This window comes from Solanum stenotomum, unplaced genomic scaffold, assembly GCF_019186545.1.
Source record: "Solanum stenotomum isolate F172 unplaced genomic scaffold, ASM1918654v1 scaffold32769, whole genome shotgun sequence".
NCBI lineage: Eukaryota > Viridiplantae > Streptophyta > Magnoliopsida > Solanales > Solanaceae > Solanum > Solanum stenotomum.
Genome location: NW_026032121.1, coordinates 146,827 through 160,636, shown reverse-complemented (window position 1 = coordinate 160,636; position 13,810 = coordinate 146,827). Strand labels below are relative to the sequence as shown.

Below are 13,810 nucleotides of genomic sequence, written 5' to 3'. Positions count from 1 at the left end.
CATTAAGGACCAAAATAAAACATTACTCATACATTAAAGACTATTTTGGCCATTTTCTCAACTATACTTACAAAAATTGAGGAGACTAAACACACTTAAAAACAATAATCATAACCAAACATATTAAAATCTGAAAGAAAGCAATAAAAACCAAATGGTCGATTTAGATAATTACATCAAACTTTAACAAAAAATATAACCACCAAAAGATAGTGGTGCAGGAACTGTCCCTCTCCGAATCAAAAGTTTCGAATGGGTGCCTTTGATATGATTTTCTTTTTTTTGATAGGAAGCGTTATCCTGTATGAGCCCTATCAATTACGACAAATTTAAATTAGTTAGGGCTCAATAAGGGTATCGAACACAATCAAAAAATTAAATTAAAATAAAATAATAAGAAGTATTGAAAACTGACCCCTAAACTCGACGCGAATTATTAGTTTCATTCTTAAACTATTGTCAACTTTAAAAACACGATAAACATCTCATTACTTGACTAACTAAAACTAAAATGTTCTTTGTTCTTACAATATGAGTGAAATACATCTTAAATACTCCCCCAAGTTTAGTGGTAACGCTTTCAATACTTTTTTCGGCTTTTCGTTAATAGCCACATGCTATTATTAAAGTTTGGTTTTCCTTTGCCAGATGGCTTCTCTATTATTTGCCAAGTGTTGAATTCACCTTCATAACCGCCCAACTGCTACCGGCGATATTACTCCTCCTTGTATACCCTTATTCCGGCAAATCTCTTTCAATTTTCGCAAAAATGGGTAAGGAATCGACGTTTCTCTCAGCAGTACACTTGAAGAAGAAACCAATGAAGAAACACGGTAGTACCAAACGGAAGCAATTTTTCAACAAAGTTATCGATTATCTCAAATCTGATACTTTCATGTTTGCGCCTTTATGTTCTTCCAGTTTCTCCTCCGGTAAGTTATTCTGTTCCTGAACTTCGTTTGATTAATTGATTTGATTTAATGGATTTTGTTTCGATTTTCAGGAATTGAAGAAGATAGTAAACCCTTGGAAGGAAATGATGAGAAATTGTTTAGTAAAATTGGGGATTATTTGATGGCTGATAACTATATGTATGCTCCTTTGGTCATTTCTCAACCCTGGGATTTGGTTCATGTATCTAAAGGTATAATTTAAGCTTTAATTTATAAATCTATGATCTATTGTATTGCATTTGGGGGTGTTAACAAGGGGAAGGGGAAGAGTGTGATTTGGCTGTGATACGGTTCGATTTCCGTAAGGGATAGGTACTCATTCCCGGCCACTTTCAGTAACCGTCCTACAACATATAAGCTAGTAATATGTTTCCCATATCTGCGTATCGTATATAAGATAATATATAAACTTAGCGTACCTACGATTGCTTGCTTTAGCTACTTACTCTATAGGTAATACTTTTATGAATGGCATGTTCGTGTGTTGAGCTAGTATGAAAGATTGATGCAATAAAGAAAGTCCCTACTTGCGAAGCCAATACTATGGACGATCAGGCAAACTTAAGGCTCACTTCAAGTGCATAATGGACTTGTCGTACTTGAAATGGAATTTTGGCTTAGAAGGAACACGAGTTATATGATTAACATATGCGAGTCAAATGTTGTTTTCGGGGAGCTGGGTAGAAGGCAAAAGAGGCTCATACCTAAAGGTAGCTTGTCTTGTCTAGGAGGAGGAGGTGAGAAGAGTTGAGAATAAAGTGACGATAGACCAATGGTTTTCCTTTGTTAAGATTGGAGATAAAGAGGATTCAAGATGATGTTTTTTTCCCCGAATCTGCTAGGTAGGTTACCTAGGCTAGTTTTTATTAATAACTAAAGTGAATCTCAAAGAGAAGAGTACAAGGGGGGGGGGGGGGGGGGNGGTTCTATGCTTTACCTTAGTAAAATCCTAATGAGGTAACCGGAAAAAAAAATAGGATTCAAGATTCTTGAAAGATAAAAAGTATCTGGCATTTTAAAATATAGATATATATTTGATTAGGTTTATAAGTATATGTTTTGATAAGTTGCAAGTTGAGATGATTGGTATGAAATGCAATGCTTGCTGCGAGCAGCACACACGCTATTTGTATTTTTGTGTTTTGTGTTTGTCTGTGTGGGATTATTTTGTCCGCTTAAATAGAATTGCAGCTCTTTGATCTCAATTCAAGGCTATTCTTTTTTCTTTTTCCCTGTACTCTAGGACCAGTTCCTATACAAGAAGACGTGGACAAAAAGAGATCTGCTGATGTGCTAAAAGGGGCGACTGGAAAAGCGGATGAAGCTGGTAGGAAAACAGTTACTGTGGTTAGCAAAGATCACAACATGGATGGTTTTCCTCATAATAAGAACCCTATGGTCACCCGTACTCGGGTGCGTAGAGAGACTGTGAAGCACATGATCTATCAAAACTGCTGACTTTTATTTGCGACTTACGCCCTCAGGTCTGTAATTTCTCTCATTCAACTTTCATGCATAGCAAGTTTTGTTGTGTAATCTGCAATTCTACTTTTGAGAGTTGCGCTTGTCATGTCTTAAAAGACAATGCATCCATTTAGTTACTTACAATTTACGCGCATAATGTTAACGCAGACATATATCACTTCTTCTCCTATATATATGTGTGTGTATGATTCCCACTACTTTTTCAGGCAGAGGACGATAGAAACGTAACCAAGCAAGCTTGTGAGATGAAGATTTTCTTGTCTGATGGTGCGCGGTGCTACTGCTTAGCTAGTCAGTCTCGAGATTGTTTCGTCTTCCTAGGTAGTTAGTTGAGTTTTACGTTTGTAATATGATAAGTAGGTATGTATGCTTGTTTGATTTGTCAATTTGGACAGTTGATGACTATTGTATACACTGTGATAGGATAACAAGGTACATATGTTAGTTTTATGTGTCATTTAGGTTCATGGTTAATGTATACAATGTCTTGCATCTAATCAAAATATTGTACCTAAACCCATTTTGTAGCTTCAACCGCGCAATTCATACAGAACTCCAAAAACAGCAACGTTCCTCTTTAGGATACAACTAGCGTTTAAAAGGTTGCCATCAATGTATTGATAACATTCGAGTTCAAATAGAGTCGATCACACATATTTTAATATTTACGAAAAATTGATAACAATATTATCCTTGATTTTTGTTAGTGACACAAGCTCCACAAAAGCATTGTACATTTCTTGAAAACAATGAGTAGTATCATTTAAGGGGCTGTCTCCAATGGACCTAAGAAATTTGTGCTCAAACAAACTTGGTTACACATATTTTGAAAAAAAACATGAATTAATACACTTTTCAAAATTAAGATAATATCGATTTTCTATTTCGTGAAACATAAATTCCGAAAAGGCAGTGGTCGCCTTCTGAAAATGATGATTGTCACTAATGAATTTATAGAATTTGAGCTCAAATAGAGTTTGTCAAACGTATTCCATTAGTAATGAAAAGGGGTGGAGGGGGATCCGTATATGTTGTTCAGGTCGATTAGAAGGTGCAGAAATAGATTTGATACTATAGTAAAATCCTCTTCATAAGTCCTTTCTTACCGGCTATGCAAGGTCTATTGACTTTCTTGCTTATGCGGTACTTCGAAGGCTAAGCCTCGTTTATGCACCATAAAGATCGTCGGTAGGAAAGCTGAAAAGATTGATGGTTTACCACATTCATTTCATGTTTATCTAAATTATTACCGAACACATTTCAACTATCAATGTTCATTTTCTTATCAAAAGATCACCAACATTCAGATATATTTAGTGATAGTTCGAATAAAAAACTCACTAGCTTGATTTTTGACCAATGTATAATTTATTTCAAATAATAGACTTAATTTTTTTCCATAAAAATAATTAGACTATAGTTGACCCTTACACAGTGAACCAAACATTTTTCTTCTCTTCTTTGCAAAGTTGATAGAAACAGCTAAACGAAATGCTCGTCAGATTCAGAGGCAAATCTGAAGCTCTATCAAGATTTCACTGTTTCAGTTCTCAATATCTCTACTCAACCTCAGCCCGGACCAATTTTTTCGTGAAATACCTCATTAATTCACTCGGATTCTCCAAAGAAGAAGCATCATTTGCATCTACCAAGGTAAATTCATGGAAATCTTTAAAGAAAAATCCAGATTTAGTACTCAATTTCTTGAAACAAACTGGTTTCGACAACACCCAGATGAAAAAACTGGTTTCAACATCACCCAAGTTTCTATTTTACGATGTTTCCAAAACCCTAAAACCCAAATTTCAATGCTTGATGGATATCGGGTTATCGGGTTCGGATCTTGTGAATGTAATTGCTAAAGATTCAACCATTGTTGAAAGGGGTTTAGTTACACATTTGAAACCTACAATTAATTGTCTAAGGAGAACATTGGGTAGTGATGAAAATGTTGTTAAAGCTATAAAAAGAACATCTTGGTTGCTTTCATTTGGTGGTCGTAATGTAATGGAAAATAATTTGTTATTGTTGAAAAATTATGGTGTTTCTGATGATTCAATACAAAAACTTGTGCTTAGAAATCCGAGGTATATTACACAGAAGCCTGAGTGGGTTAAGGATTTGTTGCATAGGGTAGAGAAGGATTTTCGACTTTCGCCTGATTCGTCTATGTTTCCTTATGGATTTCATACATTAGCCTCGCAAAAGAAGGCGAGGTGTGAAAAAAAGCTTGAGATTTTTAAGAGTTTTGGATGGTCGGATGATGATATACTTACGATGTTTAGGAAGTTACCTTATTGTATTGCTCTGTCAGAGGTTAAAATTCAGAAAGGATTGAGTCTTTTTATGAAGGAGCTTGGTTTTGAATCTGCTTACTTAGCTTCTCATCCTTCAATTTTGATATATAGTATGGAAAAAAGGGTCGTACCTCGGATGCAAGTCTTGAAAATTTTGGACGAAAAGAAGCTTGAGAGGAGAAAGGTGGCTCTTTATACTGTTGTGAGCTTAAAAGAGAAAAAGTTCATAGAAACTTTTGTGCTGCCCTACAAGGATCAGGTACCTGATCTGTATGAACCACTCCAGAAAACTCTGGCTCCTTAACAGTTTTAGTTTACTTTTGGTACTATAGGTGCTGAGATCTTTCGAAATTATAAATTGTTGTCCGAAATTCGTTTTTGTCCTGCTAAAAGCAATAATATCATTGAAGTATTGTTTTCATTTCGAACTTGTTTTGCTTTCTAGTGACCTTTACTTGTTTTCCAGTGTTGCCAAGGATCATTTATCTCTCTATGTCTTGTTGCTTTCAGTTCACATTTGGATAACTCAATAGCATACCTAGTTCATTAGTTCTGAAAAATGAGAAACCACGAAACGGGAGGTTGTACATTCTCTACTAAGTAGAAAGCAAGTGAATTAATTACTACAAGGATTACTAGTAAACCATGATGATATATGTGCAGGTTTCCTTGAACCGAACTTCTATTGTAAACAGCCTCCCTACCATCACAAGGTAGGGGTAAGGTCTGCATACACACAAGAGGAAGAATACTCGAACTTGAATAGAGCTATAATTTCTGGGATTCTAACCAAACCCCATTTGACAAAAGTTCATATTAAACATCTATCACTGATGGTTGTAGTTATTTTACGTGTATGCTTGTTTAAGGTTGTTGAAGAATTGTATGCAGAATTGCTTTACTCAGTGAAAATTTATCTGATTTGGGTTACTAAAGAGATGGTGAATGTATTGACTATAGGAGTTGATGAATTGCTCGTCGTGCTTTTAAGGGAAAGTTTAAATGGGGATTTTTGTGAGGGAAATTTATGCTTGTGTTTGGAGAGCATATTGGGATTGCTTATTAGAGGAAGAACCATTGGTTTTGACTATAACTTTATACATGTTTCTTCGTTTATTAGCTGATCATTATAGAGTACCAAGTAATCCTATGATATAGGCATTGAAAAGAATGGAGGTTGAATTTTGAGGGAGAGATTTTCGTTGTGTTTGAAGATAAGGAGGAACTTAATCATGCTTTTGCAAGATTTGGTTCATGTGTACCTGAGTTTAAAGCAATCTGGAGAGACTTGTTATTGAATCCGAAACAGTTTAGGGTGGATGGATTTGAAGATATTTTGCATAGTTTACGAAACTAAGACTCCAAGTTGGTATACTTTGCTCTGAATAGCTACTGAAATGGAAACCCAATTGAGGTTTTTGCTTACACGTGTGAAGTTCGGTAGCCAAATGAGGCTCCAAGTCTGGTTTGCGAAGAAGTTTCTTAGAGTACCTGAAAGAGAAACAGTTTTGACTGACATTGTTAGGTTTATATGTTGTTCTGTTCGTCCATCTGGTAAAATCAGATATCTTATCAAGATGGGTTGTGATTGGTTGGCTATTAACGTCCTGCAAGAAGAGTTATATCGAAGCAAATTTAAAGCTTGCGTTGTTTTAGGATTGGCTTTTCTTTGATGGTGAATTCTATAACATCTGTTAATGCACATCTCTTTCGTGTTGATGGGTGAAGGTGTTCAACCACTTGAGCTTCAATATGCAGTATAACTTCTCTTTCGATGGTTCTGGATTCACCGCGATTATGCAAGATTAGTAAATAGAGGTAAGTGCTTAAACAAAGATTTGAACTTTATTCCTATACAACCTTATTAGGTCTAGATAGTGCCTTAGTTCCTGTACTCTTGAATTTAGGGACATGAGTGAAAATAGAAACTCTTAAATAGTGAAGTATAATAAGGTAACTTAATGATACGATACAATCAAATTTAAGTAACTGTAAGCTGTGACGATGGCTTGATTAGATGTCGAAAGTTCCAGTATATGCATCTGATGAAAGTGGTACTAATACAAGTACGACAGAAGGGGCATGTGTTTTTCTTTGCTAGTAACAACCATGACATAATACAAGTCGCGGGAAACCTATGATAGCAAGTAGGAAGAGTTATAGTATCATCATCAGCATCACCATTGTCTTGTTTTTCGAATTCTCCTAAACAGATACAACACTCACTGTTGGTTCCTGGCGGAGTCACTGCTTTTGTTGCCCAGTAATAAGCTTCTGCATAAAAATAAGCTCTTTCTGCTAATATTTCACGAGCTCTTTCTTCACGAGCTCTTGATGCTGCTACATAACGAGCTGCTCTTTCTTGAAAACGCGCACATATGAACAAAAATAGTACTACTAGAATAATGGCTAAAACAATCGCGAATATTACACCAGGACGAACTATGTTTGACATAGATTTGGAACTAGCCAAGAGTTTTGAATACAAGAGGAAGGGTTTATAGTTTTAGCTTGTTGATTTCAAAACTTATGTACAAGTCATGCATATTATAGATACTTTATGTTAAAATATATTTAGTAGTAGTTTTCAGAATATGGTAATTTTCTGGCCGCGTCTAATTTTTCTTCTTCTTTTCCATGTTATGTAATTAATTATGGTAAGTAAACATTCAAGGTTTCTTCCAACAAATTCTTGAATCTCATGTTGCAAATTGAAGGAATTTTATTTTACACTCTTGGGTCCTAAGAATGGAAAAACCGCACTTCTCTTTTAATGGGCCTTCACGATGTGAATCTGAATTCATTAGGATCAGAGTCTCGATACAAGAACCAAACACTTGTTGGAAAACAAAACAGTTTCAAAAGATTCTTTTTTTATTTGATATATGGATTTTGACCTGCTTTTTAGCTCAAATAACTTCAACCTATTTTAATTTGTCTAAATTCAGCCCAACTCGCCAATTTGTGGCCTCTGGACTCGAGCTAAAGGGAATGTATATCATCCAAGTTTCCTTTCATGATATCACATTAGTAGTTTTGTGAGATAATAGGTAATACCTAAGTTGCTCGGACTCTTTAAAAATGTTGTCGTACTTGTGTTGAGTCCTTCAAAAATGCATTTCTTTTGAAGGATCGGACACACGCTCGATGACATTTTTGAAAAGTTGAAGCAACATAGGTTAAAACACGGAGTGATATTATTGTTATAGAAAATATAAAGTGAATTTACCATGTAATTTCATAACTCGTAATTTGGTTAGAAATTCGATATACTTAGTAATGTACTATTTGAAGGAATGTCAATTAACACCCCTTAGCATAAGTTGGCTCTTTGCCACTAGTCATGAATACTGCTTAGGAGTGTGGTGGTATGGATGTGATACTTATAACGTTACCCAAGAGGAATATGTTTGAGTTTTAGAAATGAATGAGATCTCTAGCTATTAGAAAAACTTTCTTTTTAATTATCCTTATGTAACACAAATATGAATTAGTCAGGTTATGAATTGTGGTCTACATTAACCCAAATGTGTAGTCAATCTAGAAAACAATTCTTGTGTAACATGAATCTAGATTAGTTGGATCACGAGTCTCAATCTAATTGATTGACATGATCAATGTCATAGTCAATCTAGAAACCAGAGATTAATGTTGAAGATTCCTAACTACGTACATAGCAAGGAAAATAATGCACGTAAAGTTATAGCCCCAAAGTTATTACTATATAGTATATACTCTGTAATTTTCTACTATCAAACATATCTCGGTCAAAAATCATTATAATTAACTTACTCGTTATAACCACATTTCATTATTACGATCTAACTTTTTTAGAATTAATTTTTTATGTTATATTTTACTTCAATCTCTTTAATAATATTCTACCTATAACAACAATGATATTCATTATATATAGCATGATAGCAACACTACAAAAAAAATAACTTTTAGCGGCAATAAATATTGACATTAATAAAGAGTGCTAAAGTCTTTACCGGTATTAGTTAAGTCTCATTAGAACCAATGTCGCTAAAGGCTTTAAGAACATATACAAAGAGTGTTAATTACCGCTAAAAATATATATTTAGCAATAATTAAAAATTAATTACCGCTAATAATTATTTTTATGTAGTGCAATACTTTGTAAAAATTACCACTCTAGAATAGTCATCCTCAAATTTTCAAACAAAACAAAATTTCACTATATAGTACCAAAGGACAGTGTAATTTCTAGAAGGGCGTCTATATTTTGGTGTTGTTTTTTCTTTTTGTCTGCCTATCTGCATATATATGAGTTTGTCCACGTCTCTTTTTCTTGAATCTTCTTAAGTTTGTTGGATTTTTTTTCTATGCCAAATGTATATTACTGATACAAACTAGACCCAATCANATTTCACTATATAGTACCAAAGGACAGTGTAATTTCTAGAAGGGCGTCTATATTTTGGTATTGTTTTTTCTTTTTGTCTGCCTATCTGCATATATATGAGTTTGTCCACGTCTCTTTTTCTTGAATCTTCTTAAGTTTGTTGAATTTTTTTTCTATGCCAAATGTATATTACTGTTAAATTAGGTCTTAGGCCTAACTCACACCCCAAAAGCTAGCTCAAAGGGAGGAGGATTGCCCAAGCCTTATAAGGAGTCCACGCATATCATTAACCATCGATGTGGGACTTTTGTCATTCTTTAACACCCCACCTCACGCCCATTGCTTAGCATCTGGTGCGTGGGCAATTTTTGATTTTGGGGGCCCCAACATCGGGTGAGACTGGCCCTGCTCTGATACCATGTTAAATTAGGTCTTAGGCCTAACTCACACCACAAAAGCTAGCTCAAAGGGAGGAGGATTGCCCAAGCCTTATAAGGAGTCCACTCATATCATTAACCACCGATGTGGGACTTTTGTCATTCTTTAACAATTACTGATAAAAACTAGACCCAATCAATTAATAACCACAAGAGAGGTACAAAGAGAGTAGAATGTACACAGATCTTACAAGATGGTTGGTTGTTGTTGATGTAGGGGCTACAAGATGCTATTGGACTTTTTTGGTTGATTAAACAGGCATAATTTCCTTTCGTATCAAATCAAAATAAGATAAACAAATTTAAACGGAAGAAGTAAAATAATTAGCAGTCACACATAAAGTATTAACCCATAAATGATGATGAAACACGAATCCAAAATGTATTTCATCTTTTTCCTTATATATATTCCACAAAAGAAAACATTTTTTTTCCACACAAAATCTTGGAAAATTGAGTGTTTTCAACTCCAACCACGTCATATCATAAACTTTGAATAAATTTTTGAGAATAAGTTCTAGAGATGCTCAATATTCAACAATATCCAATTTTATAGAAAAAATTAGAAGTTTATAAATTTATGATTTTAATTTCTTAAAAGTTATTTTTGAATTCTAGTTAAATTAATAATTTACATATATTAAGATATTTTAAGAGACAAATATAAAATATGGACCAATGATAACATAAATCAAAGAACAAATAACCACAAGAACAATACTACAACTACTAGTACGAAAGAGTTCATTGCTTTCCCTTTACTTGTAATAACTTTATTAGTATTATATTTTAATTTGTACACGATAAATTTCCTATACATATAGAAAACTTGTATGTATAGGCGTGTCTCCAAAAACCACTATATATAGAGCTCACCTCAAACATTTTCTTTCATCTTTCAAGCTTCCAATTTCACCTCTTTTACAAATTATTATTTGGGTATGTATTTTCTTGATATTTTAAATCTTTATATCTGTTTTCTTTTTTGTTAACTCTGTTTGAACATACTTGAAAGCAACCTTCAATTTTCTTGGAAAAAAATAATCAAATCTTTGTGTTACATAAAGATCTATGTTGTTTTGTGTTTGTTTCTCCAAAAAATGCACTACTTTTGGAGGATCTGATACGTACCTATTGACATAGAGTCTGAGCAATAGAGCTAGAAATAGATGAGTTGAACTACTTTTTTTAATTTATAGCTACCTAGCTAGCTAACCTTACATGTTGTTTTCTTTGTTTTAACTAAAACTTGTTAGCAACATCCTATTTTGATAAATCATTTTTTGACTCCTTCACTATTTCCTCTACTTTTAGTTTTTTTTTGGCTTTTTTTCGCTCTCTACTGTCCTTAACCCTTCATAGGTGCAATTTAACAATTTATCTATTATAAATGAACATAAAATGACATCGAGGAAACTATTTGGTGAACTATTAACCTCAAATGAGTCTAAAATCTCCGACTCATCAGAGGCTTATGGTTTTCATTGGATGGTTGTTGAGTGGGTACACACATAGGAAAACTCTATTATTTATGCAGCGATTCATCTGTCTTATCCTGAAATCAATCTGATCTTGTTTGTCTTGGCATATGTTTATATTAGCAAACAGAGAGTCAAATCAGGAGGTAAAATATGGCCTTAGAGCAGCTTTTCCAAGACCAAATAGCAGAAACTACCTTTGATGAACGTGATATTCCTATGGATAAATTGAAGACAATTGATCTTGATAAACTTGAAGAAAATTCACCTGGAGGTTTCGAGTGCAACATTTGCCTGGATCTTGTACATGATCCTGTTGTTACATTATGTGGTCACCTCTATTGTTGGCCTTGCATCTACAAATGGATACATTTTAAGACCATTTCATCAGAGAACATCGATAATCAACAGCCAAAATGCCCTGTTTGCAAAGCTGAAGTCTCACAAAAAACATTGATTCCACTCTATGGTCACGGTCAGGCTACAAAAACATCAGGCAATGCCCTGAATCTTGGTATAGTCATACCACAAAGACCTCCTAGTCCGAGATGTAGGAGTCACGGGCTNNTGGAGGTTTCGAGTGCAACATTTGCCTGGATGTTGTACATGATCCTGTTGTTACATTATGTGGTCACCTCTATTGTTGGCCTTGCATCTACAAATGGATACATTTTAAGACCATTTCATCAGAGAACATCGATAACCAACAGCCAAATTGCCCTGTTTGCAAAGCTGAAGTCTCACAAAAAACATTGATTCCACTCTATGCTCGCGGTCAAGCTACAAAAACATCTGAAAATAAGGCCTTGAATTTTGGTATAGTCATACCACAAAGACCTCCTAGTCCGAGATGTAGGAGTCACGGACTAATAGGAACTACTGATTCAATTCCATCACAACAACTTCACCATCGAAATCATTCACTACAGTCTCCAACATATCAACCTTATATGACCGAACCTATGCTAAGCCCCGGTGGCATGTCAATAGGGGAAATTGTTTATGCGCGAATGTTTAGGAACTCATCAACTACTAATTTGTATACATATCCAAGTTCAACTCATCAACTATCACACGCGGATCGATCACTTAGCAGAGTCTGTTTTTTCCTATGTTGTTGTTTAGTGACATGTCTTCTATTGTTCTAACCACTTGACTATACTGATAACAACAAGTAATGTAAATGCTTAAAGTAAGAACACAGATGTTAACATGGAAACCTCTTTGCTCAAGGGAGGAAAAAATCATGACCTGTAGTTTTCTCAAAACTCCAATAACTTCAAACAACTAGTGATTACAGACTGCGATACTCACAAGGATTAATCTTACACACCTTGTAACACCTCTATTAATGGAGAAGCGGAAGACAAAGAAGATAAGCGGAAAGCTAAGTTAGACAAAATTGCAGCAAGGCAGAAATTATGAGAGCTAAATCATTGTCAAGTTCAATTTCAAATGAGTATTTCAAATACATTCTCTTAAAACATTCTTTTCACTTTCCATAAGTTCAAGCAATCTAAGTCATACGAAACAATATAGTCTCTACAAAATTAAAACTAAAGATAGCAATTTCAACTTGAGAAAACAACTTTATAACTGATCGATAGAACTGGATTATCGACCATGTTGATTATTCATCAGGAAATTTGCTATTGTTGAAATCTGGACCCTCGGTGTCTCTACCAACTGCATATGTAGAAAGTGACTTTATGAGATAATTAAGTGACCGTCTCAGAAGTCAACTCTATCGAACTAGTAAGGGAAGTGAGATAGAAGCAAAAACTTACTGCCATGTTCATTAGGTAGGGTAGCACTTGGAGATGTAGAATTTTGGAAGCTGATATCATCCTTAGGATTGTAATTGACAAATGCATCCCAATATTGCCACTCATTTGGATCACTTCCTTCAATAGCATTTGCATCTGATGCCGCGACGATGTTGCTTGGATCAAACATGTTTTGTTCACCAATATCTTGCTGAAAATTAGCATTTGTTGCTCCCAATCCATTAAGTGTCACATTTCCAACATCTGTATTAGTTATCATTGCGCTACCTGAATATGTTGTTACATGGACAGCATTGAGATCTAAGCTATAACCATTTTGAGTATGATGATAAAAACCGTAATCATGATGATTTCCACTATTAAACTCCAACAAAGACCTATAATTAGTGCTCCCAATAAATGTACTTACTAGACCCATTGTTCCAAATAACAGGCCGCGTTGTTGTTGTCCACTACCAACATCATTTTGGGCTGACAAAAATGTGTTGAGATAGTTGGGTTGAACCTGAAGTTGTGGGTGATGGGGCTGCTGCTGAGTTGAACTACCAAAAATGTTATTGGTATAAACTGGTGGAAACTCTGGGACTCTTTGGGTTTGATTTGGAACATTTGTTTGAAGACGAGGCATTTTCCCATATTTTTCACAGTTCCTTCTTTTTGTTCTTTCTAATGATGTGTCATAGCTACTTCTTTGTTGAGAACCACTTGAGGATTCGTGACAAATATATTCTCTCTCTTCTTGAAGTTTCTCATCATTGCTACGACATTTCTGAAAGAAGGAAAAAAATCAAAGGAGAGTTGGACCATCGATATATATAATTATCATCTCAACTCATCGTTTTTAAGGTGTGACATGAAACGCATGACACAGAGTCATTTCTAATAAAAAAACGTTTTTGTTGGTAATGGATGAACGATTAAAAACTTTTGAATTAAAGATTGACAATAATATTATTTCATCGAATAGTTATTACAATAAAATAAAAATTAGCAAGAAATAACTT

The 13,810-nt window shown here is 34.6% G+C and overlaps 4 protein-coding genes and 1 pseudogene across 4 annotated transcripts; 4 read left to right on the top strand and 1 right to left on the bottom strand.

Annotated features, from left to right (window-relative positions):
* The first annotated feature begins 655 nt into the window (after positions 1-655).
* Positions 656-2,895, top strand: LOC125852170 (uncharacterized). The gene is made up of 4 exons (XM_049531896.1): positions 656-932; positions 1,004-1,144; positions 2,197-2,437; positions 2,645-2,895. Exons 1-3 carry the CDS (start codon positions 770-772, stop codon positions 2,409-2,411), a joined length of 519 nt encoding a protein of 172 aa, XP_049387853.1. The 5' UTR covers positions 656-769; the 3' UTR covers positions 2,412-2,437; positions 2,645-2,895.
* Positions 2,896-3,863: 968 nt separating this feature from the next.
* On the top strand, positions 3,864-5,154 carry LOC125852181 (transcription termination factor MTERF5, chloroplastic-like). Its single transcript, XM_049531904.1, has one exon. The coding sequence runs from the start codon at positions 3,930-3,932 to the stop codon at positions 5,037-5,039; it is 1,110 nt and encodes a 369-aa protein (XP_049387861.1). The 5' UTR covers positions 3,864-3,929; the 3' UTR covers positions 5,040-5,154.
* Positions 5,155-5,294: 140 nt separating this feature from the next.
* Positions 5,295-6,577, top strand: LOC125852176 (uncharacterized; annotated as a pseudogene).
* Positions 6,578-6,716: 139 nt separating this feature from the next.
* LOC125852175 (RING-H2 finger protein ATL64-like) lies at positions 6,717-7,190 on the bottom strand. Its single transcript, XM_049531902.1, has one exon. It carries the CDS (start codon positions 7,188-7,190, stop codon positions 6,717-6,719), a length of 474 nt encoding a protein of 157 aa, XP_049387859.1.
* Positions 7,191-11,172: 3,982 nt separating this feature from the next.
* LOC125852180 (E3 ubiquitin-protein ligase RMA1H1-like) lies at positions 11,173-12,419 on the top strand. Its single transcript, XM_049531903.1, has 2 exons — positions 11,173-11,599; positions 11,893-12,419. The coding sequence occupies exons 1-2, from the start codon at positions 11,173-11,175 to the stop codon at positions 12,165-12,167; spliced, it is 702 nt and encodes a 233-aa protein (XP_049387860.1). The 3' UTR covers positions 12,168-12,419.
* The last annotated feature ends 1,391 nt before the right edge of the window (positions 12,420-13,810 follow it).

What these genes read in the sequence shown, in the direction of transcription:
- LOC125852170 (XM_049531896.1), top strand. Translation starts at nt 770, where the DNA reads ATGGGTAAGGAATCGACGTTTCTCTCAGCAGTACACTTGAAGAAGAAA. An exon ending in TTCTTCCAGTTTCTCCTCCG is followed by an intron (nt 933 to 1,003) that starts GTAAGTTATTCT and finishes TTCGATTTTCAG; the next exon opens with GAATTGAAGAAGATAGTAAA. An exon ending in TTTGGTTCATGTATCTAAAG is followed by an intron (nt 1,145 to 2,196) that starts GTATAATTTAAG and finishes CCTGTACTCTAG; the next exon opens with GACCAGTTCCTATACAAGAA.
- LOC125852181 (XM_049531904.1), top strand. Translation starts at nt 3,930, where the DNA reads ATGCTCGTCAGATTCAGAGGCAAATCTGAAGCTCTATCAAGATTTCAC.
- LOC125852175 (XM_049531902.1), bottom strand. Translation starts at nt 7,190, where the DNA reads ATGTCAAACATAGTTCGTCCTGGTGTAATATTCGCGATTGTTTTAGCC.